At 50.4% G+C, this 22744-nt stretch overlaps 1 protein-coding gene across 4 annotated transcripts in view; it reads left to right on the top strand.

The window, feature by feature from the left end:
• The window catches only part of LOC122379662 (potassium channel subfamily T member 2-like), a 141940-nt gene that overhangs the window by 78035 nt on the left and 41161 nt on the right, over positions 1 to 22744 (top strand). For all 4 annotated transcript variants that reach the window (XM_043362043.1, XM_043362042.1, XM_043362041.1 and 1 more), the window contains 4 exons: positions 1051 to 1215; positions 3238 to 3438; positions 7280 to 7497; positions 8522 to 8671. In XM_043362043.1, the coding sequence (XP_043217978.1) occupies positions 1051 to 1215; positions 3238 to 3438; positions 7280 to 7497; positions 8522 to 8671 (734 nt within the window). The remainder of the gene's footprint in view (positions 1 to 1050; positions 1216 to 3237; positions 3439 to 7279; positions 7498 to 8521; positions 8672 to 22744) is intronic.

The following is a 22744-nucleotide window of genomic DNA, read 5'->3' as shown; positions in this document are numbered from 1 at the left end:
GGGGTCACCCACATGCATCGGGAATAGTCCAATACTTGGTAGAAGGAATGAAGCTACCCTATAAAAATTACCGCGTGTAAATCGGTCAAGTGGTTGCTGAGATATAAGCCTCGCAAAAGCGTCCGCACGGCCGGCCGGCCGGCCGGCCGGCCGGCCGGCCGGCCGCTCATACTCAGAAATTTCCGTTATTCTACGTAAGACTCCGCTCGCTTCGCTCGCTCCGTAACAAGCTAAATGGATATTGAACGAGTGAAATAGTGCTGGATTAGGTGCAATCAATTTTAGTATCACATAAAATGTCGCTATTTTACTTTCCATTTTGATCAGAAGCTTCAAAATATATCTTCAAAAGCTTTTAAATTTGGTGCGCCGGTGCTCGGCCATCGGCGTTTCTCAAGTATCGCTCTTTCAGGGTATAAGAAGCCACAATGCGGTAGCAGAAGTTGAATGGTTCTATCTCATCATTTTAGCAGGACGTCTTAGAAGTTGGAAGTCGAGCTTTGAGCGCGGCTAATGGACTTGGCTGGGGGCCTGTCGGCTTTTCTCGCAGCTGGGCATCATAGGGGACTGTCGGAGGCTGATTGCTCCGACAGCTGAACAAAGAGCCGCTGACTGGCAAATAATGAGCACATTATTAATCCGGTCCGCACACACTTAGCGAGACGTGGTTCACTGAGGTGCGACCGAAGTGCTAAATTGTCACAGGGTATTGATGCAACCCGAACATCATTGGCTGCTGACATTGTCCTTTTATATTGCAACGATACTGAAAGAAAGCTTTCACATTCAATTTATCGAACCTTTGGTCCTATTCCCTTGAAGTTCTTGCGATCGACTGGGAGCAGAACCATCCTTAGCTGAGGCCGAGCATGGCTTCCATTTTATTTTCTGACATGGTTGCCTTCTATCATAGAGACTAGCCTCGCCGGCTCCCTCCCCTATCTCTGCTGCGGCCACGCAGCTCTGGCACTGCAGCTTGTAAAGGCATCCCCTTTTCCGCCCCACAGTTCGAGCAGCTGGCTTCTAACAAATACTCCCTCTGCCCCACAGTTTGAGCAGCTGGCTTACACGTGGATGGAAAGGAAGAAGCTGGGCGGCACGTACTCATCACATCGGGCCGCCAACGAAAAGCACGTGGTGGTCTGCTCAACGACCCTGCACGCCGACACCATCATGGACTTCCTGAACGAGTTCTACGCGCACCCGCTGCTGCAGGTGAGGACAAACCCGCTACCGCAGGGCAGGACGATCCCGCTACTGCAGGTATGGGTGCTGGATATAAACGAACCCGATACTGCAGGCATTAGCGTTAGCCACAAGTGCAACCGCCGCTGCAGGTCAGCCGTCAGGAAAGAGGTCAGGTCAGAGGTCAGGTCAGAGTGAGAAGTAAGATATGGCTAAGGCAGGTCAGAGAACTGAACGCCTGCGTAGCGCTAAGAGAGGCTGCTGGATTGCCGGGGTCAGCGGTGCCTTGGAGGAGCAGATTTTCCGAAGGCGGCTGATCGTGTCACAGTCGGGTTGATTGTTGAGGATGCTGCATAATGCACGACGTAGTTCCATAACGTATGAATAGGTTATAAGGTTATATAAACGAGCTTATATATAGCTACAGCTATATTTGAGATCGAGCGGCTTTTCGTGGCCTTTTGTACTGCTTCCGACTTATATAACTCATATTTATGGATACCCACACGTGAGCATTGGCTTTTTTCTTGCAATATTGCCGGTCCAGCCAACTGAACCTCATCCGACCTTATTCTCTGATACAGAAATAGTTCATCCCCGGGTCGTTTATCATGCCCAACATTTATCCAGTCTCAGTGACCCACCAGTCTATCAAACTCTGACGGGTATTGTTGGGGCCTTTGTCGGACATTTGTCTAACATACATTTTTTCCACAAAGGTTGCGGAAGTCTGGCGGGATTCATACGTTTAAGGTGTGAAATATTGACGTTGCGTCTGATTATCACACATCATTCGTATGTGTCAAGGCACAGACGAATCCAAAGAGAAAGATGATAGCAGCGAAATGCGCGATTTTCTGGAGTAACCTTACTTGTAGGCTCAACAATATTATCTGCATTGCAATGAAAATATGCTTTAAACGTGCAAAAAAAATTGCGTCGAACCACTACGTCAGCATCTATGGTCCTATCTCAGAACGCAGATGCCTATTTTCTCTGAGGTCAAAGTTAAGTGTGCTGTTTGTTGATGGGTTATTCCCTCCTCTCTCTCTCTCTCTCTCTCTCTCTCTCTCTCTCTCTCTCTCTCTCTCTCTCTCTCTCTCTCTCTCTCTCTCTCTCTCTCTCTCTCTCTCTCTCGCTCTCTCTCTCTCTCCCTCTCTCTCTCTCTCTCTCTATGTCTCTCTCTCTCTCTCTCTCTCTTTCTCTCTGTCTCTCTCTCTCTCTCTGTCTCTCTCTCTCTCTGTCTCTCTGTCTCTCTCTATCTCTCTCTCTCCCTCTCTCTCTCTCTCTCTCTCTCTCTCTCTCTCTCTCTCTCCATCTGCTCCCAGGACTACTCCGTTACTCCGTGGTGCTGTTTACTCTGTTGACTCCTCTCTCGTCGTCCGCTCCCAGGACTACTCCGTGGTGCTGTTTCTCTGTTGACTCCTCTCTCGTTATCCGCTCCCAGGACTACTCCGTGTTGCTGTTTCTCTGTTGACTCCTCTCTCGTTGTCCGCTCCCAGGACTACTCCGTGTTGCTGTTTCTCTGTTGACTCCTCTCTCGTTGTCCGCTCCCAGGACTACTCCGTGTTGCTGTTTCTCTGTTGACTCCTCTCTCGTTGTCCGCTCCCAGGACTACTCCGTGTTGCTGTTTCTCTGTTGACTCCTCTCTCGTTGTCCGCTCCCAGGACTACTCCGTGTTGCTGTTTCTCTGTTGACTCCTCTCTCGTTGTCCGCTCCCAGGACTACTCCGTGTTGCTGTTTCTCTGTTGACTCCTCTCTCGTTGCCCGCTCCCAGGACTACTCTGTGTTGCTGTTTCTCTGTTGACTCCTCTCTCGTTGTCCGCTCCCAGGACTACTCCGTGGTGCTGTTTCTCTGTTGACTCCTCTCTCGTTGTCCGCTCCCAGGACTACTCTGTGTTGCTGTTTCTCTGTTGACTCCTCTCTCGTTGTCCGCTCCCAGGACTACTCCGTGGTGCTGTTTCTCTGTTGACTCCTCTCTCGTTGTCCGCTCCCAGGACTACTCCGTGGTGCTGTTTCTCTGTTGACTCCTCTCTCGTCGTCCGCTCCCAGGACTACTACGTGGTTCTACTGTCGCCGATGGAGCTGGACGCCACGATGCGGATGATTCTCCAGGTGCCCATCTGGGCACAGCGGGTCATCTACATCCAGGGCTCGTGTCTGAAAGACGGCGACCTGAACCGGGCGCGGATGAACGACGCAGAGGCGTGCTTCATCCTGGCGGCGCGCAGCTACGCCGACAAGACGGCTGCGGTGAGTAGCGACCCGACTCATGGTTTTTGATGCTGATGTGACCGTCATGTGGCCGGTTTTATGAGTGACTTGTTGAAATTGTTTGGTGATGGGCGGGGAGCGGACCCGGCCGACTGATGGCAGAGTGGGGAGGCCGGCCGGGGTTGCGTGCTGAGCTCGTTCAGCTTTACGACGGCAGGCAGCGGTGGCGGAATGGGGGCACTAACTGCTCAGCAGCAAATGGTGCCAGTCTGCACTTGGCCTTGTGGGGTTTACTGCGCTGTTCACGGTTTTTTATTGTTAGAATCAAGTCGGTTTTATGGCCCAGCGATCGGAAACTTTCCGAGTAATTGCTACTTAGCTTAGGCACTGATACAGGTTTACTCAGTTGTGAACAGGCGCCAGCCGACGCGACCTTGAAAGTTCTTTTTTAAACAAAACAAATAAGAAACGAACTGCGATAATTTACAAAGAGACAGTTCCGGCTTTCATCACTGCATCGCGACCCATACACATAGTTTTCAACACCAGGACCAACTACCAAGTAATTGTCTTTTGATCTTCAGTGCTGGATTGCGGATCTGGGGTGCCAGCCTGACGTTTCGTTGTTGAGCCAAAAGGAAGGCGCGGAATCGTTTGTTGCCGTGCCTTATCTTTCGAGACACTCAACGGCTCGCTATTCGGCACTTATGCAGCGTCTCTAGTACAGTCTTTTTGTGTCTGAGCTGGCGATAGGGAATCTCCCTTCTCCCCGTATCGCTCCTTTTTCGCTCGGCCGGTGCCGGCGGTCGATTTTTCCGCCCGGCCGCGCCGCTGTTCGTAGCTCGGCGGCCGAATTGGCCACTTGGCCGGCGCTGGACGGCCGTGTCCGACTCAGAGCGGACGCCTGCGGCTCGCGTGAGGAGCCGAGCCGTGTCGGTCGACCTGCTGGGAACAGGTGGTCCGTCCCACAGCCCGGCGAAACCGCCGCCGCACGTCAGGTGTGTCTGCGAGCGGCGGCAGCTCAGACTGTTGTGAGAGGGAGGCTCAGTGGCTTGCTTAGAGGTGGGATTTCAGATAACACTAATGGAGCTAAAGGATAGAGCTTCAAATATTGTCGTCAGTGCGGATTCGAATATGCAAAGCTGCTTAGTTGAGTTTGGTATGCACATTGCGCATATGCTGAGTGGGGATTCTCACCGATCTTCATGTGATTATCTTACAATTTCATTATTGAGCTCGGTGAGCAATGATTGATTACAGGCGTTTTCAATTGACACTCGCCGCTATTAGTCGCTTCCTCGGTCTGATGAGCTTTACTTCGCAGCGGCGATCCGCGGCTCCGCGTCATCGCTGTTGCACACTAATGAATATCCGCCGGCCTGAAATCAGCTTCTTGTGCCGGCCTTATTAGTTTAATCTCCCGATTAATTCTGAGCGCTCGGCGAGGGGATCGCGATGTTCGGTGAAGGAGATCAGACCGTTGGGTGTTTGGCTAATACGGGAGCCCCAGCGCGGCGCTCGGGGGTGGGAGCGACCACCAGGCAGGCGGCGCCGTGTCACCGATAGCATATCGGGAATTAGCGTTATCGCGGCTGTCAGCGGGCGGACGCGTGGAACAGCAATCACAGCGGGAATACGAGTAACCCGATTTGACGGGCAGCAGGCAGCGTATACGGGGGACGACATAGGCATCACTTGTTAATTACTGGAGTGCCCAGTGCTTACTTGAATTATCAGTCATTTTATTGAAATTTCAAAAATATTTGCTACATTTTAGACACTCTATGACCCTAATCGGCCATAGACATCGGTGATTGTATGTTCACAGTAGTGGATGAAATTTCCAATTTCGTTCATTTCTCTGGCTGCCGTCGATTTGTGCCCCTCGCCGGTGTATGTGAGCGCGCCGGGACCGCCTGGGTCGCGAAATAGGATGCTGCGGATTCAGTGATTTGTATCGATTGGACAGCCTTAGGCCGTCCGGAGAGGCCACGAGACTCTTCAAAGGCCACCGAGGAGCAAGAAGGGTCTGGGAGATTGTACGTTACGAGTGCGCTTATATTTTTGCGACGGTTTCTGATCATGTGCTATAGAGGTGACAGCATCATCAGCAACATAGGCTGAATAACTCTTGCAGGAATTCAAAGAGCTCTCACTCTAGCTTCGAAATCGGAACCAGCAGCTCAGTGCGGTGCTGTTGGAGGTCACGACCCGGCTTAAACCGGTCTGTGCGGCGGCACGACACGCCGCTTCCTCTCCCGTCCTGCCGCTGACGAAGCCCCCGACCGACCTGACCGAGGCACAGTGTCGGGCGATTCAAGCGCCGCAATTCACCGTGTTAAAGTGGCTTATTCAGGACGTAAGGGCTGTACCAATGGCGCCGAGATGACGCCTTTCAGTGTAGTGCGGGGTTACATGCGTAAATGCATTAGAAAATCGTGATACAAATCATGACATGCACGAATTTGGAATGTGCTGCTTTGCAGTGAGGGTTTTCTGTTCATTTCAAATTCCAAACTTTGAACGGAATTTACGAAATAACGAAACAGACATGCTTTCGTTTTGGATCTTAAAATTGGCTTATGATGTGTGATATAAAAGAACGTCATGCAATTTTACACATCATTTGAAACGATGCCCTTGATTCACTTCTAAAGACCTTAATGATCAATTATGCCTCTAATAACTAAGGCTCTCGGCTAAATTATGATGGTTTGAGATGCATTTAGTCACATTCTTCTATATTGTCACTTAATTTGAACAGGTACAAAATGCTTATTGATTTCGATTAAGCACCATGATCCAATCAAGGTAAATGCTGCTCGCCATATTATGTTACCATTGTGGTAGCAAGCAGGTAGCACGTAGACAGTTTCATAAATTAAACTGCTAACTCTCCGCAAACGGTGGATGCCAAACTATTGTTTTTTCTCCAATCACCAGCCCAGTTCCACATTGAAACAATAGCCGTACAGGAAGCTGAAGACACGGCAGTTCGGAGCGTCCCTTCCGCCTCCGAGTCGAGCATTGGGCACGGACAGTGGACCGGACGACCGCCGCCGCTCCGGCGACAGCAGTCGTTGTCCTCGGCGGGCCGAATGGGGCCGCCGCGGGCCGACTTCCGCCCGTATGCGGGTCGGATCGAGCCGATTTGGAGACATTTGTAGGTATTTTGGTAGCGCATGCCAGTTGCCACTGTGCGTTTTGAGGTCTGCGAACTGAGCAAATCATTAGGCAACTTATTGACATCGCACACTGCAACTTGCTGAAGATTGCAGGAACTGAATCACACTGGAATTCATTTTTTACAACATTCAAAGTCAGGCCTCTGAAACGCGGCCAGACGTGATGTCTCCCAGTGGTTCTAGCCTCGTTACTATTCCGGCGCGCGTCAGCCCGACTGAATACAGAGCGGACTGACCGGCCGTCGAACGGGCCCTCGGTGTCGTCGAGTGCAACGAGCGGTGCCGACGCCCGCCACTCTCGGCAGCCGAAATGGTCGACGACGACGGCCAGAGGCGCTGACGGGGCTCCGCCGGGCCTTATTGGCACTGTTATAGCGGCGACAAACGTCGGGACGGCCTCGGAGCACACAGCAGCCGCCGCGGCCCTGCTAAATGAGCAGATTTTGGCCGTCGACAGTCGTTTTGTAGGTATATTGTGCATTCATGTTTAAATTGTTATACATAAAAATCGCTCAACGATATATATTTACGTTAACCCCGGGATGTAAGCAGTACTCATTTTTTGTATTTATGTTAATCGTGAAGCTACCAATTAATTTGTAGCTTCATTTTCAGCGATGCATCTTGCCCAGTTAGTTTTTTACCTAGAGCATTCATCGAGCTATTTTTCACCGATGGGCTTGTCGCTGTTTCAGGACGACCACACCATTGTGCGGTCGTGGGCAGTGAAGGATTTCGCTCCGAACGTGCCACAGTACGTGCAGATATTCCGGCCCGAGAACAAGGTGCACGTGAAGTTCGCCGAGCACGTGGTGTGCGAGGACGAGTTCAAGTACGCGCTGCTGGCCAATAACTGCCTGTGTCCGGGTACCTCGACCCTGGTGACGCTGCTGCTGCACACCTCCCGAGGACAGTGAGTAGCCGGCTGCACACTTCCAGAGGACAGTCAGTAGCCGGCGGGGGTGGCAGGGGAAGGGGGCAGTTAGTAGCCGGCGGGGGCGGCAGGGGAAGGGGGCAGTGAGTAGCAGGGAGGGTCGGCGGGGGGAGGGGCAGTGAGTAGCCGGCGGGGTCGGCAGGGGAAGGGGGCAGTGAGTAGCAGGGAGGGTCGGCGGGGGGAGGAGATAGTGAGTAGCCGCCGGGGGCGGCAGGGAAAGGGGGGCAGTGAGTGGCCGGCAGGGGTGGCGCGGGGGGGAGGGGGCGAACAGTGAGTAGCCGGAGGGTCGGACCACGGCGCGGACGGGCGGCGGAGGGGGGGGAGCAGTTCAGTCACGAGGCACTCAACAGAGGACGGGACAGAACTCTGCCGGCTGACATATAATGCGCTCGCTAAAGATAGTGGTCTTACGTAACGCACCTGTCGTCGATTCCCCGAACCCCGACCGGGACACGTTAATGGTCGAAGCGGAGAGCTCGTCGTTAATTATTACATTATTTTGAGATGTCGAGAAGCGGGATTCTCATAAAGAACAAGGAGTTAAACTGAGAGAAAAGTCTTGGAAGTCAGGCACACTCAGGCACAGCATGCATTGATTACAGCCATTCTGGGCCAAATGGATAGAGAAGCGCGTTGTTCGTCCCCGTGAAATCATGGCATGACCTTTGATCAGTTTGATCAGGCCTTTGACCTACCAAGGAACCGATCTCACATGGCAACCAGACAGGCCTCGAATTAGAAGCTATGTCATTATGAATCTTTGGGACATCCTCTGGAATCTGTCCTTGGACACTGATTATTTCTGCCCGTTAGAGATACAAAGAGCACTGAAATCTGACATGTTGATGAAATGTAACTATGTATCTCGCTGCAGTGTCTCTCTGGGATAAGATGCATCATGTGGCACAACTGTCATGACCTACTGGACTCTACCCTGCGTATCACCTGTGTCTGTGACCTCCGGTGGTTTCGTGTGTCACCGGTGAACCGTTCCATCTTTCAGGGAAGGCCAGACATCAGAGGAGGACTGGCACAGACTGTACGGCAGGTGCTCAGGAAACGAAATCTATCACATTCGCCTGGGAGATTCGCGATTTTTCGGCGAGTACGAAGGGAAAAGCTTCACATACGCCAGCTTCCACACGCATAGGAAGTGAGTAACATTGGCATATCCGAAGGTTGGGACTTTTCAATTAAGAACAATCACTATTCTTTAGAATTGTGATTTTCTATTGAAAATCCCAACCTGAGCTACCTCTCTAGGGGGACATTTGCGTTTCTGCCGGAAATTGGGACATTTTGATCCCCGCGAAAACGGCACGGTAGAATTGCTTGCCATTTTCAGCGTTTGGTCCCGTATCGGGGAGCTACCGGCTGGCATCGGTCGCTTGAAATATAATTAACCCGTTTTGGGGTAATCGGCACGTGCATTTTCCCATAGGGTTAACATGGGGGAAAATTGGAAATTTGATTTGCGAAAAATTTCGTCAATTATATTTGCTGATATTTTTAGGGTCGGATCTCGGGCTGGCACCCCAACTGACGGTGGTAATTATTTAAAATATAATTGACAAAATTTCGGGTAATCGTCACAAACAGTTACCCCATGTTGAGCCTATGGCGAATTCGAAAAATTATTTTCAAATCGATTTTGCAAAAAATTTCCACGTTAGATTTTGAAAAAGTTTCAATATGTTGTGCACCGGGGTGTCGGCTACCACATGGTATGGGTCAGATATGGGGCGATTGAAAAGCACGTGCCACGTGCAAACGTGTTTGATGGGGTAACCTCCGGGAAAATCCGACATTGGCCAACTTGGGGTCCTATGGCGTGGAAACCACTCCACCTACCGACACCAAATCAACGCAGCCGGTGAGCAGATGAGTCCAGCTTGTCGCACTAGTGGTAACGTGGCGCACGTGCTATTGCACGTGCCGTGGCACGGGATCAATTTTGGTGCTTAAATATATTAGCATTGTGAAATGCAAGGAATGGGGGAAATAGCCGTCAGGCCGTCTGTTTTTATGATAGGGTCGATCTGAAAACGGGTATAGGCACAGAATGAAGGGGGCTAAAAAACTGCTATCTCGGATTTTTTGTAAAATGAAAAATTCGAAATTCTGGGGAAATTATATATTCGAAAGGTGAAATTTCCCTAAATTTTCCCATTTTTCGACTTCAGCCGTCCACTGTTCAGGGACGGTGACACCGGCCGGGGTCATCTTTTATATGCTGATGGCCACGTCGATGGGTCATCACGTGGTGTGAACGGTGAAGCTATCAAAGGTCCGGCACGTGCCACGTGGCCACGTGTTTGAGTCGCGTACCTCCCAGATTATCGTGTGTTTGCCGACTTGTGGCCTTATAGCACGAAAACAGCACAAGCCAGGAACACTGAAATGGTGCAATCAGTGAGGGGACAAGTCCTGCTTGCACCACCAGTGGTCACGTGGCACACGTGCAAATCTGGGCACCTCCGTTGCGGAGATATTTTATAGTGAAATGTTCAAATGTACATAACTTTGTAAGTTGAAGTCCGATTGGGCTAGAATTTGGTGGGTGGATGAATTGTTAAGCGACATGAACGAATGCGCCATGTTTGTTGCAGTGCGCCACGTTTGTCTCAAAGCGCCATTTTTGCCGCAAAGCGCAGAATGTGCGTAACCTTGTCGAACATTGGACGATTATGATGCGCTGTAATTAAGGGATGGCTGCTTAAACGGCAGATATGAATGCACCACATTTGCCGCATGGCGCCATATTTGTCTTAATGCGTCAGTGTTTGCGTTTTGCCTACGGCGGGCGTTTTTTTGCGGCGGTGTTTGCGTTTTTTTCGGTGTTTGCGTTTGACGGCGGGCGGCCGTTTTTGCGTTTTTGGCGGTGGTTGCGTTTGGCGGCGGGAGGTCGTTTTTTGCGGCGTTTTGCGGTTGGCGGCGGGCGTGCGTGCGTTGCGGGCGTTTTTTGCGGCAGTGTTTGCGTTTTTTGTGGTTTTTGTGTTTGGCGGCGGGCGGGCGGGCGATGCGGGTGTTTTTGCTGTTTGCGTTTGGCGGCGGGCGGCCGTTTTAGCGGCGGTTTGCGGCGGGCGACCGTTTTTTGCGGCGTTTTGCGGTTTGCGGCGGGCGGCCGTTTTTTGCGGCGTTTTGTGGTTTGCGGTGGGCGGCCGTTTTTCACGGCGTTTTGCGGTTGCCGGCGGCCGGCCGTTATTTGCGGTTAGCGGCGGGCGGTCGTTTTTTGCGGCGTTTAGTGGTTTGCGGCGGGCGGCCGTTTTTGCGGCGTTTTGCGGTTCGCGGCGTGCGGCCGTTTTTTGCGGCGTTTCGCGGTCGGCGGCGGGCGATGCGGGCGTTTTTTTTGCGGCGGCGGTGTTTGCGTTTTTGCGGTGTTTGTGTTTTGCGGCGGACGCGCGTTTTTTTGCGGCATTTTGTGCGTTTTTTCTGCGGTTTTCGGCGGGCGTGCGATTGTTTTTTTGCGAAGTTTGCGTTGGCGCTTTCGGCGTGCGTTTTGCGCGTTTTGCGGTGTTTGCGTTTTGCGGCGGGCGGGCGGTTTTTCACAATTAAAGTCCCAACCTTCGGATCCGCAGTGTATCCGAAGGTTGGGACTTTTCAATAGAGACAATCACTATTCTTTAGAATTGTGATTTTCTATTGAAAATCCCAACCTGAGCTACCTCTCTAGGGGGGTGTTTAGCGTTTCGGCCGCGATTTGGGTCATCTTGATACCCTCGAAAACGGCACGGTAGAATTTCTTGCCATTTTCAGCGTTTGGTCCCGTATCGGGGAGCTACCGGCTGGCATCGGTCGCTTGAAATATAATTAACCCGTTTTGGGGTAATCGGCACGTGCATTTTCCCATAGGGTTAACATGGGGGAAAATTGGAAATTCGATTTGCGAAAAATTTCGTCAATTATATTTGCTGATATTTTTAGGGTCGGATCTCGGGCAGGCACCCCAACTGACGGTGGTAATTATTTAAAATATAATTGACAAAATTTCGGGTAATCGTCACAAACAGTTACCCCATGTTGAGCCTATGGCGAATTCGAAAAATTATTTTCAAATCGATTTTGCAAAAAATTTCCACGTTAGATTTTGAAAATGTTCCAATATGTTGTGCCCCGGGGTGTCGGCTACCACATGGTATGGGTCAGATATGGGGCGATTGAAAAGCACGTGCCACGTGCAAACGTGTTTGATGGGGTAACCTCCGGGAAAATCCGACATTGGCCTATTTGGGGTTCTATGGCGCGGAAACGACTTCAGCTAGCGACACCAAATCAGTGCAGCCGGTGAGCAGATGAGTCCAGCTTGTCGCACTAGTGGTCACGTGGCGCACGTGCTATTGCACGTGCCGTGGCACGGGGTCAATTTTGGTGCTTAAATATACTAGCATTGTGAAATGCAAGGAATGGGGGAAATAGCCGTCAGGCCGTCAGTTTTTATGATAGGGTCGATCTGAAAACGGGTATAGACACAGACTGAAGGGGGCTAGAAAACTGCTATCTCGGATTTTTCGTAAAATGAAAAATTAAAAATTCTGGGGGAATTATATGTTCGAAAGGTGAAATTTCCCTAAATTTTCCTGTTTTTCGAGTTTAGCCGTCCACTGTTCAGAGACGGTGACACCGGCCGGGGTCATCTTTTACATGCTGATGGCCACGTCGATGGGTCATCACGTGGCGTGAACGGTGAAGCTATCAGAGATCCGGCACGTGCCACGTGGCCACGTGTTTGAGTCACGTACCTCCCAGATTATCGTGTGTTGTCCGATTTGTGGCCTTATAGCACGTAAACTGCACCAGTTAACCCGGCAGTTGCTGGGGTATTTCGCCACCCACCGTTTGCTGGGGGGGGGGGGCGTTAAACGCCCCCAGCCGATAACTCGAGAACCAATAGGCGCAGCGAAACGCACGAGGCGGCAAACGAAAGAGCGCGACGAGACGCTTCAGATGAGTACTTTAAAGTTGAATTTCGAGGTCACAGGTCGGGTCAAGGTCAGGTCAAACACCTGAAATCGGGCTTTCAGTAGCATGGACTTCAGGACTTCGCAATGGGCGCCTCTCGTCACAAACTCTGTCAAAACGGGGCACAATCCATCATATAAAGCCTACAAGAGTGTCCGCTCCATGTAGGGGTCAGTCAAGCATAGGTCAGGGTCAAGGTCAGGTCAACCGGGTAGGCACATATCCCCGAAAATCAAAACTGATATTCGCAGCCTGTGACACATGTTTTATGGGTAATTTGGGGCGTAGAACACGATGGTGACATTCATTTTATCATATGTGTACGTGTTTGGCTAAGAAAGTTCAATTTAAGAAATGCATGTATCATGGTCGTTAAGTAGTCACGAGAAATTGCCAAGATTCAGTTCAAGATTTTGGAAAATGCGGAACGATAATCAATAATCGAAGATAGCCATTTGATTGTTCATGGTATTGGCAGTCTAATGGCATTTACGGCATGTCTGTATGTCTATTCTGTGATTTTATATGATTTTTTGAACATATGCCGTTTTTGGTCGAAAACTCAGAAATCATGACGTCACTAAAACCTCGATATCTCAAAAATTTTCCAACCGATTTTTTTGAAACTTTGTCACAATAAACTTCAATCAATTCCCTACAGGTACCCAAAATTTGGCGCGCCTGCGGCGCGCCGTTTTTATGCTATGGCCCGGCGAAAAAAGTGGGGGCGTTTAACGCCCCCCCCAGCAACTCGCGGGTTAAGAAGCCTGAAATGGTGCAATCAGTGAGGAGACAAGTCCTGCTTACGCCACCGGTGGTCACGTGGCACACGTGCGAAGATGGGCACCTCCGTTGCGGAGATATTTTATAGTGAAATATTCAAATGAACATAACTTTGTCAGTTTATGTCCGATTGGACTAGAATTTAGTGGGTGGACGAATTGTTAAGCGACATGAACGAATGCGCCATGTTTGTTGCAGTGCGCCACGTTTGTCTCAAAGCGCTATTTTTGCCGCAAAGCGCAGAATGTGCGTAACTTTGTCGAACATTGGACGATTAGGATGCGCTGTAATTAAGAGATGGCTGCTTAAACGGCAGATATGAATGCACCACATTTGCCGCAGGGCGCCATATTTGTCTTAATGCGTCAGTGTTTGCGTTTTGCCTACGGCGGGCGTTTTTTGCGGCGGTGTTTGCGTTTTTTTCGGTGTTTGCGTTTGACGGCGGGCGGCCGTTTTTGCGTTTTTGGCGGTGTTTGCGTTTGGCGGCGGGCGGCCGTTTTTTTGCAGCGGTTTGCGGTTGGCGGCGGGCGGGCGTGCGTTGCGGGCGTTTTTTTTGCGGCGGTGTTTGCGTTTTTTGCGCTTTTTGTGTTTGGCGGCGGGCGGGCGGGCGATGCGGGTGTTTTTTCTGTTTGCGTTTGGCGGCGTGCGGCTGTTTTGGCGGCGGTTTGCGGCGGGCGGCCGTTTTTTTTGCGGCGTTTTGCGGTTTGCGGCGGGCGGCCGTTTTTTGCGGCGTTTTGTGGTTTGCGGCGGGCGGCCGTTATTTGCGGTTAGCGGCGGGCGGCGGGCGGTCGTTTTTTGCGGCGTTTAGCGGTTTGCGGCGGGCGGCCGTTTTAGCGGCGGTTTGCAGCGGGCGGCCGTTTTTTGCGGCGTTTTTTTGTGGTTTGCAGCGGGCGGCCGTTTTTTTTGCGGCGTTTGCGGTTGACGGCGGCCGGGCGTTATTTGCGTTGTTGCGGTTTGCGGCGGGCGGGCGTTTTTTGCGGCGTTTTTTGCTTTTTTCTGCGGTTTTCGGCGGGCGGGCGATTGTTTTTTTTGCGAAGTTTGCGTTTGCGTTTTGGGCGTGCGTTTTGCGGTGTTTGCGTTTGGCGGCGGGCGGGCGGTTTTTCACAATTAAAGTCCCAACCTTCGGATCCGCAGAGCTGTTCGACAAGCGCTGCCCGGGCCTATCCGAAGGTTGGGACTTTTCAATTAAGAACAATCACTATTCTTTAGAATTGTGATTTTCTATTGAAAATCCCAACCTGAGCTACCTCTCTAGGGGGGTGTTTAGCGTTTCGGCCGCGATTTAGGACATTTTGATTCCGAGAAAAACGGCACGGTAGAATTTCTTGCCATTTTCAGCGTTTGGTCCCGTATCAGGGAGCTACCGGCTGGCATCGGTCGCTTGAAATATAATTAACCCGTTTTGGGGTAATCGGCACGTGCATTTTCCCATAGGGTTAACATGGGGGAAAATTGGAAATTCGATTTGCGAAAAATTTCGTCAATTATATTTGCTGATATTTTTAGGATTGGATCTCGGCCGGGCACCTCACCTTTTGATGTTAGTTATTTAAAAATCATAGGGTACAGTTTCGGGTAATCGGGACGGATAGTTACCCCATGTTGAGCCTATGGCAATTTTGAAAAATTATTTTCAAATCGATTTTGCATAAAATTTCCACGTTAGATTTTGAAAAAGTTCCAATATGTTGTGCACCGGGGTGTTGGCTACCACGTGGTATGGGTCAGATATGGGGCGATTGAAAAGCACGTGCCACGTGCAAACGTGTTTGATGGGGTAACCTCCGGGAAAATCCGACATTGGCCTACTCGGGGTTCTATGGCGCGGAAACGACTTCATCTAGCGACACCAAATCAGTGTAGCCGGTGAGCAGATGAGTCCAGCTTGTCGCACTAGTGGTCACGTGGCGCACGTGCAATTGCACGTGCCGTGGCACGTGGTCAATTTTGGTGCTTAAATATACTAGCATTGTGAAATGCAAGGAATGGGGGAAATAGCCGTCAGGCCGTCAGTTTTTATGATAGGGTCGATCTGAAAACGGGTATAGGCACAGAATGAAGGAGGCTAAAAAACTGCTATCTCGGATTTTTTGTAAAATGAAAAATTTAAAATTCTGGGGAAATTATATATTCGAAAGGTGAAATTTCCCTAAATTTTCCCGTTTTTCGAGTTTAGCCGTCCACTGTTCAGAGACGGTGACACCGGCCGGGGTCATCTTTTACATGCTGGTGGCCACGTCGATGGGTCATCACGTGGCCTGAGCGGTGAAGCTATCAGAGGTCCGGCACGTGCCACGTGGCCACGTGTTTGAGTCGCGTACCTCCCAGATTATCGTGTGTTTGCCGATTTGTGGCGTTATAGCACGAAAACAGCACCAGTCAGGAAGCCTGAAATGGTGCAACCGGCGAGGGGACAAGTCCTGCTTACACCACCAGTGGTTACGTGGCACACGTGTGAAGATGGGCACCTTCGTGGCGGAGATATTTTATAGTGAAATATTCAAATGTGCATAACTTTGTAAGTTTAAGTCCGATTGGGCTAGAATTTGGTGGGTGGATGAATTGTTAAGCGACATGAACGAATGCGCCATGTCTGTTGCAGTGCGCCACGTTTGTCTCAAAGCGCCATTTTTGCCGCAAAGCGCAGAATGTGCTTAACTTTGTCGAACATTGGACGATTAGGATGCGCTGTAATTAAGGGATGGCTGCTTAAACGGCAGATATCCGAAGGTTGGGACTTTTCAATTAAGAACAATCACTATTCTTTAGAATTGTGATTTTCTATTGAAAATCCCAACCTGAGCTACCTCTCTAGGGGGGTGTTTAGCGTTTCGGCCGCGATTTTGGTCATCTTGATAGGGAAGAAAACGGCACGGTAGAATTTTTTGCTATTTTCAGCGTTTGGTCCCGTGTGGGGGAGCTACCGGCTGGCATCGGTCGCTTGAAATATAATTAACCCGTTTTGGGGTAATCGGCACGTGCATTTTCCCATAGGGTTAACATGGGGGAAAATTGGAAATTCGATTTGCGAAAAATTTCGTCAATTATATTTGCTGATATTTTTAGGATCGGATCTCGGCCGGGCACCTCACCTTTTGATGTTAGTTATTTAAAAATCATAGGGTACAGTTTCGGGTAATCGGGACGGATAGTTACCCCATGTTGAGCCTATGGCAATTTTGAAAAATTATTTTCAAATCGATTTTGCCAAAAATTTCCACGTTAGATTTTGAAAAAGTTCCAATATGTTGTGCACCGGGGTGTTGGCTACCACGTGGTATGGGTCAGATATGGGGCGATTGAAAAGCACGTGCCACGTGCAAACGTGTTTGATGGGGTAACCTCCGGGAAAATCCGACATTGGCCTACTCGGGATTCTATGGCGCGGAAACGACTTCATCTAGCGACACCAAATCAGTGTAGCCGGTGAGCAGATGAGTCCAGCTTGTCGCACTAGTGGTCACGTGGCGCACGTGCAATTGCACGTGCCGTGGCACGTGGTCAATTTTGGTGCTTAAATATACTAGCATTGTGAAATGCAAGGAATGGGGGAAATAGCCGTCAGGCCGTCAGTTTTTATGATAGGGTCGATCTGAAAACGGGTATAGGCACAGAATGAAGGAGGCTAAAAAACTGCTATCTCGGATTTTTTGTAAAATGAAAAATTTAAAATTCTGGGGAAATTATATATTCGAAAGGTGAAATTTCCCTAAATTTTCCCGTTTTTCGAGTTTAGCCGTCCACTGTTCAGTGACGGTGACACCGGCCGGGGTCATCTTTTACATGCTGGTGGCCACGTCGATGGGTCATCACGTGGCGTGAGCGGTGAAGCTATCAGAGGTCCGGCACGTGCCACGTGGCCACGTGTTTGAGTCGCGTACCTCCCAGATTATCGTGTGTTTGCCGATTTGTGGCGTTATAGCACGAAAACAGCACCAGTCAGGAAGCCTGAAATGGTGCAACCGGCGAGGGGACAAGTCCTGCTTACACCACCAGTGGTTACGTGGCACACGTGCGAAGATGGGCACCTTCGTGGCGGAGATATTTTATAGTGAAATATTCAAATGTGCATAACTTTGTAAGTTTAAGTCCGATTGGGCTAGAATTTGGTGGGTGGATGAATTGTTAAGCGACATGAACGAATGCGCCATGTCTGTTGCAGTGCGCCACGTTTGTCTCAAAGCGCCATTTCTGCCGCGAAGCGCAGAATGTGCTTAACTTTGTCGAACATTGGACGATTAGGATGCGCTGTAATTAAGGGATGGCTGCTTAAACGGCAGATATGAATGCACCACATTTGCCGCAGGGCGCCATATTTGTCTTAATGCGTCAGTGTTTGCGTTTTGCCTACGGCGGGCGTTTTTTTGCGGCGGCGTTTGCGTTTTTTTCGGGGTTTGCGTTTGACGGCGGGCGGCCGTTTTTGCGTTTTTGGCGGTGTTTGCGTTTGGCGGCGGTCGGCCGTTTTTTGCGGTGTTTTGCGGTTGGCGGCGGGCGTGCGTGCGTTGCGGGCGTTTTTTTTTGCGGTGGTGTTTGCGGTTTTTGTGTTTGGCGGCGGGCGGGCGGGCGATGCGGGTGTTTTTGCGGTGTTTGCGTTTGGCGGCGGGCGGCCGTTTTAGCGGCGGTTTGCGGTGGGCGGCCGTTTTTTTTGCGGCGTTTTGCGGTTTGCGGCGGGCGGCCGTTTTTTTGCGGCGGTTTGCGGCGGGCGGCCGTTTTTTGCGGCGTTTTGCGGTTTGCGGTGGGCGGCCGTTTTTTGCGGCGTTTTGCGGTTGCCGGCGGCCGGCCGTTATTTGCGAATTTGTGTTTTGCGGCGGGCGTCCGTTTTTTTGCGGCGTTGCGCGGTTGGCGGCGGGCGATGCGTTTTTTGCGGAGGCGGTGTTTGCGTTTTGCGGCGGACGGGCGTTTTTTGCGGCGTTTTTTTTTTGCGGTTTTTGGCGGGCGGGCGATTGTTTTTTTTTGCGAAGTTTGCGTTTGCGTTTTAGGCGTCGTTTTGCGGTTTTGCGTTTGGCGGCGGGCGGGCGGTTTTTCACAATTAAAGTCCCAACCTTCGGATCCGCAGTGCTGTTCGACAAGTATGAATGCACCACATTTGCCGCAGGGTATCCGAAGGTTGGGACTTTTCAATTAAGAACAATCACTATTCTTTAGAATTGTGATTTTCTATTGAAAATCCCAACCTGAGCTACCTCTCTAGGGGGGTGTTTAGCGTTTCGGCCGCGATTTAGGACATTTTGATTCCGAGAAAAACGGCACGGTAGAATTTTTTGCCATTTTCAGCGTTTGGTCCCGTATCGGGGAGCTACCGGCTGGCATCGGTCGCTTGAAATATAATTAACCCGTTTTGGGGTAATCGGCACGTGCATTTTCCCATAGGGTTAACATGGGGGAAAATTGGAAATTCGATTTGCGAAAAATTTCGTCAATTATATTTGCTGATATTTTTAGGATCGAATCTCGGCCTGGCACCTCACCTTTTGATGTTAATTATTTAAAAATCATAGGGTACAATTTCGGGTAATCTTGACGGACAGTTACCCCATGTTGAGCCTATGGCATTTTCGAAAAATTATTTTTAAATCGATTTTGCCAAAAAATTCCACGTTAGATTTTGAAAATGTTCCAATATGTTGTGCACCGGGGTGTTGGCTACCACATGGTATGGGTCAGATATGGGGCGATTGAAAAGCACGTGCCACGTGCAAACGTGTTTGATGGGGTAACCTCCGGGAAAATCCGACATTGGCCTACTCGGGGTTCTATGGCGCGGAAACGACTTCATCTAGCGACACCAAATCAGTATAGCCGGTGAGCAGATGAGTCCAGCTTGTCGCACTAGTGGTCACGTGGCGCACGTGCTATTGCACGTGCCGTGGCACGTGGTCAATTTTGGTGCTTAAAGATACTAGCATTGTGAAATGCAAGGAATGGGGGAAATAGCCGTCAGGCCGTCAGTTTTTATGATAGGGTCGATCAGAAAACAGGTATAGGCACAGAATGAAGGGGGCTAAAAAACTGCTATCTCGGATTTTTTGTTAAATGAAAAATTTAAAATTCTGAGGAAATTATATATTCGAAAGGTGAAATTTCCCTAAATTTTCCCGTTTTTCGAGTTTAGCCGTCCACTGTTTAGAGACGGTGACACCGGCCGGGGTCATCTTTTACATGCTGATGGCCACGTCGATGGGTCATCACGTGGCGTGATTGGTGAAGCTATCAAAGGTCCGGCACGTGCCACGTGGCCACGTGTTTGAGTCACATGCCTCCCAGATTATCGTGTGTTTGCCGATTTGTGGCCTTATAGCACAAAAACAGCACAAGCCAGGAACACTGAAATGGTGCCATCAGTGAGGGGACAAGTCCTGCTTGCACCACCGGTGGTCACGTGGCAAACGTGCAAATCTGGGCACCTCCGTTGCGGAGATATTTTATAGTGAGATATTCAAATGTACATAACTTTTTCAGTTTAAGTCCGATTGGGCTAGAATTTGGTGGGTGGATGAATTGTTAAGCGACGTGAACGAATGCGTCATGTTTGTTGCAGTGCGCCGGCCGTTTTTTTTGCGGCGTTTTTTTGTGGTTTGCGGTGGGCGGCCGTTTTTTTGCGGCGGTTTGCGGCGGGCGGCCGTTTTTTTTGCGGCGTTTTTTTTGTGGTTTGCGGCGTGCGGCCGTTTTTTTGCGGCGTTTTTTGTGGTTTGCGGCGGGCGGCCGTTTTTTTGCGGCGTTTTGCGGTTGCCGGCGGCCGAGCGTTATTTGCGTTGTTGCGGTTTGCGACGAGCGGCCGTTTTTGCGGCGTTTCGCCGTTGGCGGCGGGCGATGCGGGCGTTTTTTTGTGGCGGCGGTGTTAGCGTTTTTTTGCGGTGTTTGCGTTTTGCGGCGGACGGGCGTTTTTTTGCGGCGTTTTTTGCGTTTTTTCTGCGTTTTCGGCGGGCGGGCGATGTTTTTTTTGCGAACTTTGCGTTTGCATTTTGGGCGTGCGTTTTGCGGTGTTTGCGTTTGGCGGCGGGCGGGCGGTTTTTCACAATTAAAGTCCCAACCTTCGGATCCGCAGAGCTGTTCGACAGGCGCTGCCCGGGCCTATCCGAAGGTTGGGACTTTTCAATTCGACAATCACTATTCTTTAGAATTGTGATTTTCTATTGAAAATCCCAACCTGAGCTACCTCTCTAGGGGGGTGTTTAGCGTTTCTGCCGCGATTTTGGACATTTTGATTGGGGCAAAAACGGCTAGTTAGATTTTCTTGCCATTTTCAGCGTTTGGTCCCGTGTGGGGGAGCTACCTTGTGGCAAAGTTACAAAAAATATAATTGACACGTTTTGGGGTAATCGGCACGTGCATTTTCCCATAGGGTTAACATGGGGGAAAATTGGAAATTTGATTTGCGAAAAATTTCGTCAATTATATTTGCTAATATTTTTAGGATCGGATCTAGGGCTGGCACCTCACCTTCTGGGGGTAATTATTTAAAAATCATAGGGTACAGTTTCGGGTAATCTTGACGGACAGTTACCCCATGCTGAGCCTATGGCGATTTCGAAAAATTATTTTCAAATCAATTTTGCCAGAAATTTCCACGTTAGATTTTGAAAAAGTTCCAATATGTTGTGCACCGGGGTGTCGGCTACCACATGGTATGGGTCAGATATGGGGCGATTGAAAAGCACGTGCCACGTGCAAACGTGTTTGATGGGGTAACCTCCGGGAAAATCCGACATTGGCCAACTGGGGGTCCTATGGCATGGAAACGACTTCATCTAGCGACACCAAATCAACGCAGCCGGTGAGCAGATGACTCCAGCTTGTCGCACTAGTGGTCACGTGGCGCACGTGCAATTGCACGTGCCGTGGCACGTGGTCAATTTTGGTGCTTAAATATACTAGCATTGTGAAATGCAAGGAATGGGGGAAATAGCCGTCAGGCCGTCAGTTTTTATGATAGGGTCGATCTGAAAACGGGTATAGGCACAGAATGAAGGGGGCTAAAAAACTGCTATCTCGGTTTTTTTTTTAATGAAAAATTTAAAATTCTGGTGAAATTATCTATTCGAAAGGTGAAATTTCCCTAAATTTTCCCGTTTTTCGAGTTTAGCCGTCCACTGTTCAGAGACGGTGACACCGGCCGGGGTCATCTTTTACATGCTGATGGCCACGTCGATGGGTCATCACGTGGCGTGAGCGGTGAAGCTATCAGAGGTCCGGCACGTGCCACGTGGCCACGTGTTTGAGTCGAGTACCTCCCAGATTATCGTGTGTTTGCCGATTTGTGGCGTTATAGCACAAAAACAGCACCAATCAGGAAGCCTGAAATGGTGCAACCGGCGAGGGGACAAGTCCTGCTTACACCACCAGTGGTTACGTGGCACACGTGCGAAGATGGGCACCTCCGTTGCGGAGATATTTTATAGTGAAATATTCAAATGTGCATAACTTTGTAAGTTTAAGTCCGATTGGGCTAGAATTTCGTGGGTGGATGAATTGTTAAGCGACATAAACGAATGCGCCATGTTTGTTGCAGTGCGCCACGTTTGTCTCAAAGCGCCATTTTTGCCGCAAAGCGCAGAATGTGCGTAACTTTGTCGAACATTGGACGATTAGGATTCGCTGTAATTAAGGGATGGCTGCTTAAACGGCAGATATGAATGCACCACATTTGCCGCAGGGCGCCATATTTGTCTTAATGCTTCAGTGTTTGCGTTTTGCCTACGGCGGGCGTTTTTTTGCGGCGGCGTTTGCGTTTTTTCGGGGTTTGCGTTTGACGGCGGGCGGCCGTTTTTGCGTTTTTGGCGGTGTTTGCGTTTGGCGGCGGGCGGCCGTTTTTTGCGGCGTTTTGCGGTTGGCGGCGGGCGTGCGTGCGTTGCGGGCGTTTTTTTGCGGTGGTGTTTGCGTTTTTTGCGGTTTTTGTGTTTGGCGGCGGGCGGGCGGGCGATGCGGGTGTTTTTGCGGTGTTTGCGTTTGGCGGCGGGCGGCCGTTTTAGCGGCGGTTTGCGGTGGGCGGCCGTTTTTTTTGCGGCGTTTTGCGGTTTGCGGCGGGCGGCCGTTTTTTGCGGCGGTTTGCGGCGGGCGGCCGTTTTTTGCGGCGTTTTGCGGTTTGCGGTGGGCGGCCGTTTTTTGCGGCGTTTTGCGGTTGCCGGCGGCCGGCCTTTATTTGCGGATTTGCGGTTTGCGGCGGGCGTCCGTTTTTTTGCGGCGTTGCGCGGTTGGCGGCGGGCGATGCGTTTTTTGCGGAGGCGGTGTTTGCGTTTTGCGGCGGACGGGCGTTTTTTGCGGCGTTTTTTTTTTTTGCGTTTTTTCTGCGGTTTTTGGCGGGCGGGCCATTGTTTTTTTGCGAAGTTTGCGTTTGCGTTTTGGGCGTGCGTTTTGCGGTTTTGCGTTTGGCGGCGGGCGGGCGGTTTTTCACAATTAAAGTCCCAACCTTCGGATCCGCAGTGCTGTTCGACAAGCGCTGCCCGGGCCTATCCGAAGGTTGGGACTTTTCAATTAGACAATCACT

This window comes from Amphibalanus amphitrite, unplaced genomic scaffold (assembly GCF_019059575.1).
Source record: "Amphibalanus amphitrite isolate SeventyFive unplaced genomic scaffold, NRLGWU_Aamphi_draft 000082F_arrow, whole genome shotgun sequence".
Lineage (NCBI taxonomy): Eukaryota > Metazoa > Arthropoda > Thecostraca > Balanomorpha > Balanidae > Amphibalanus > Amphibalanus amphitrite.
This window is presented reverse-complemented; position numbering and strand designations above follow the sequence as displayed.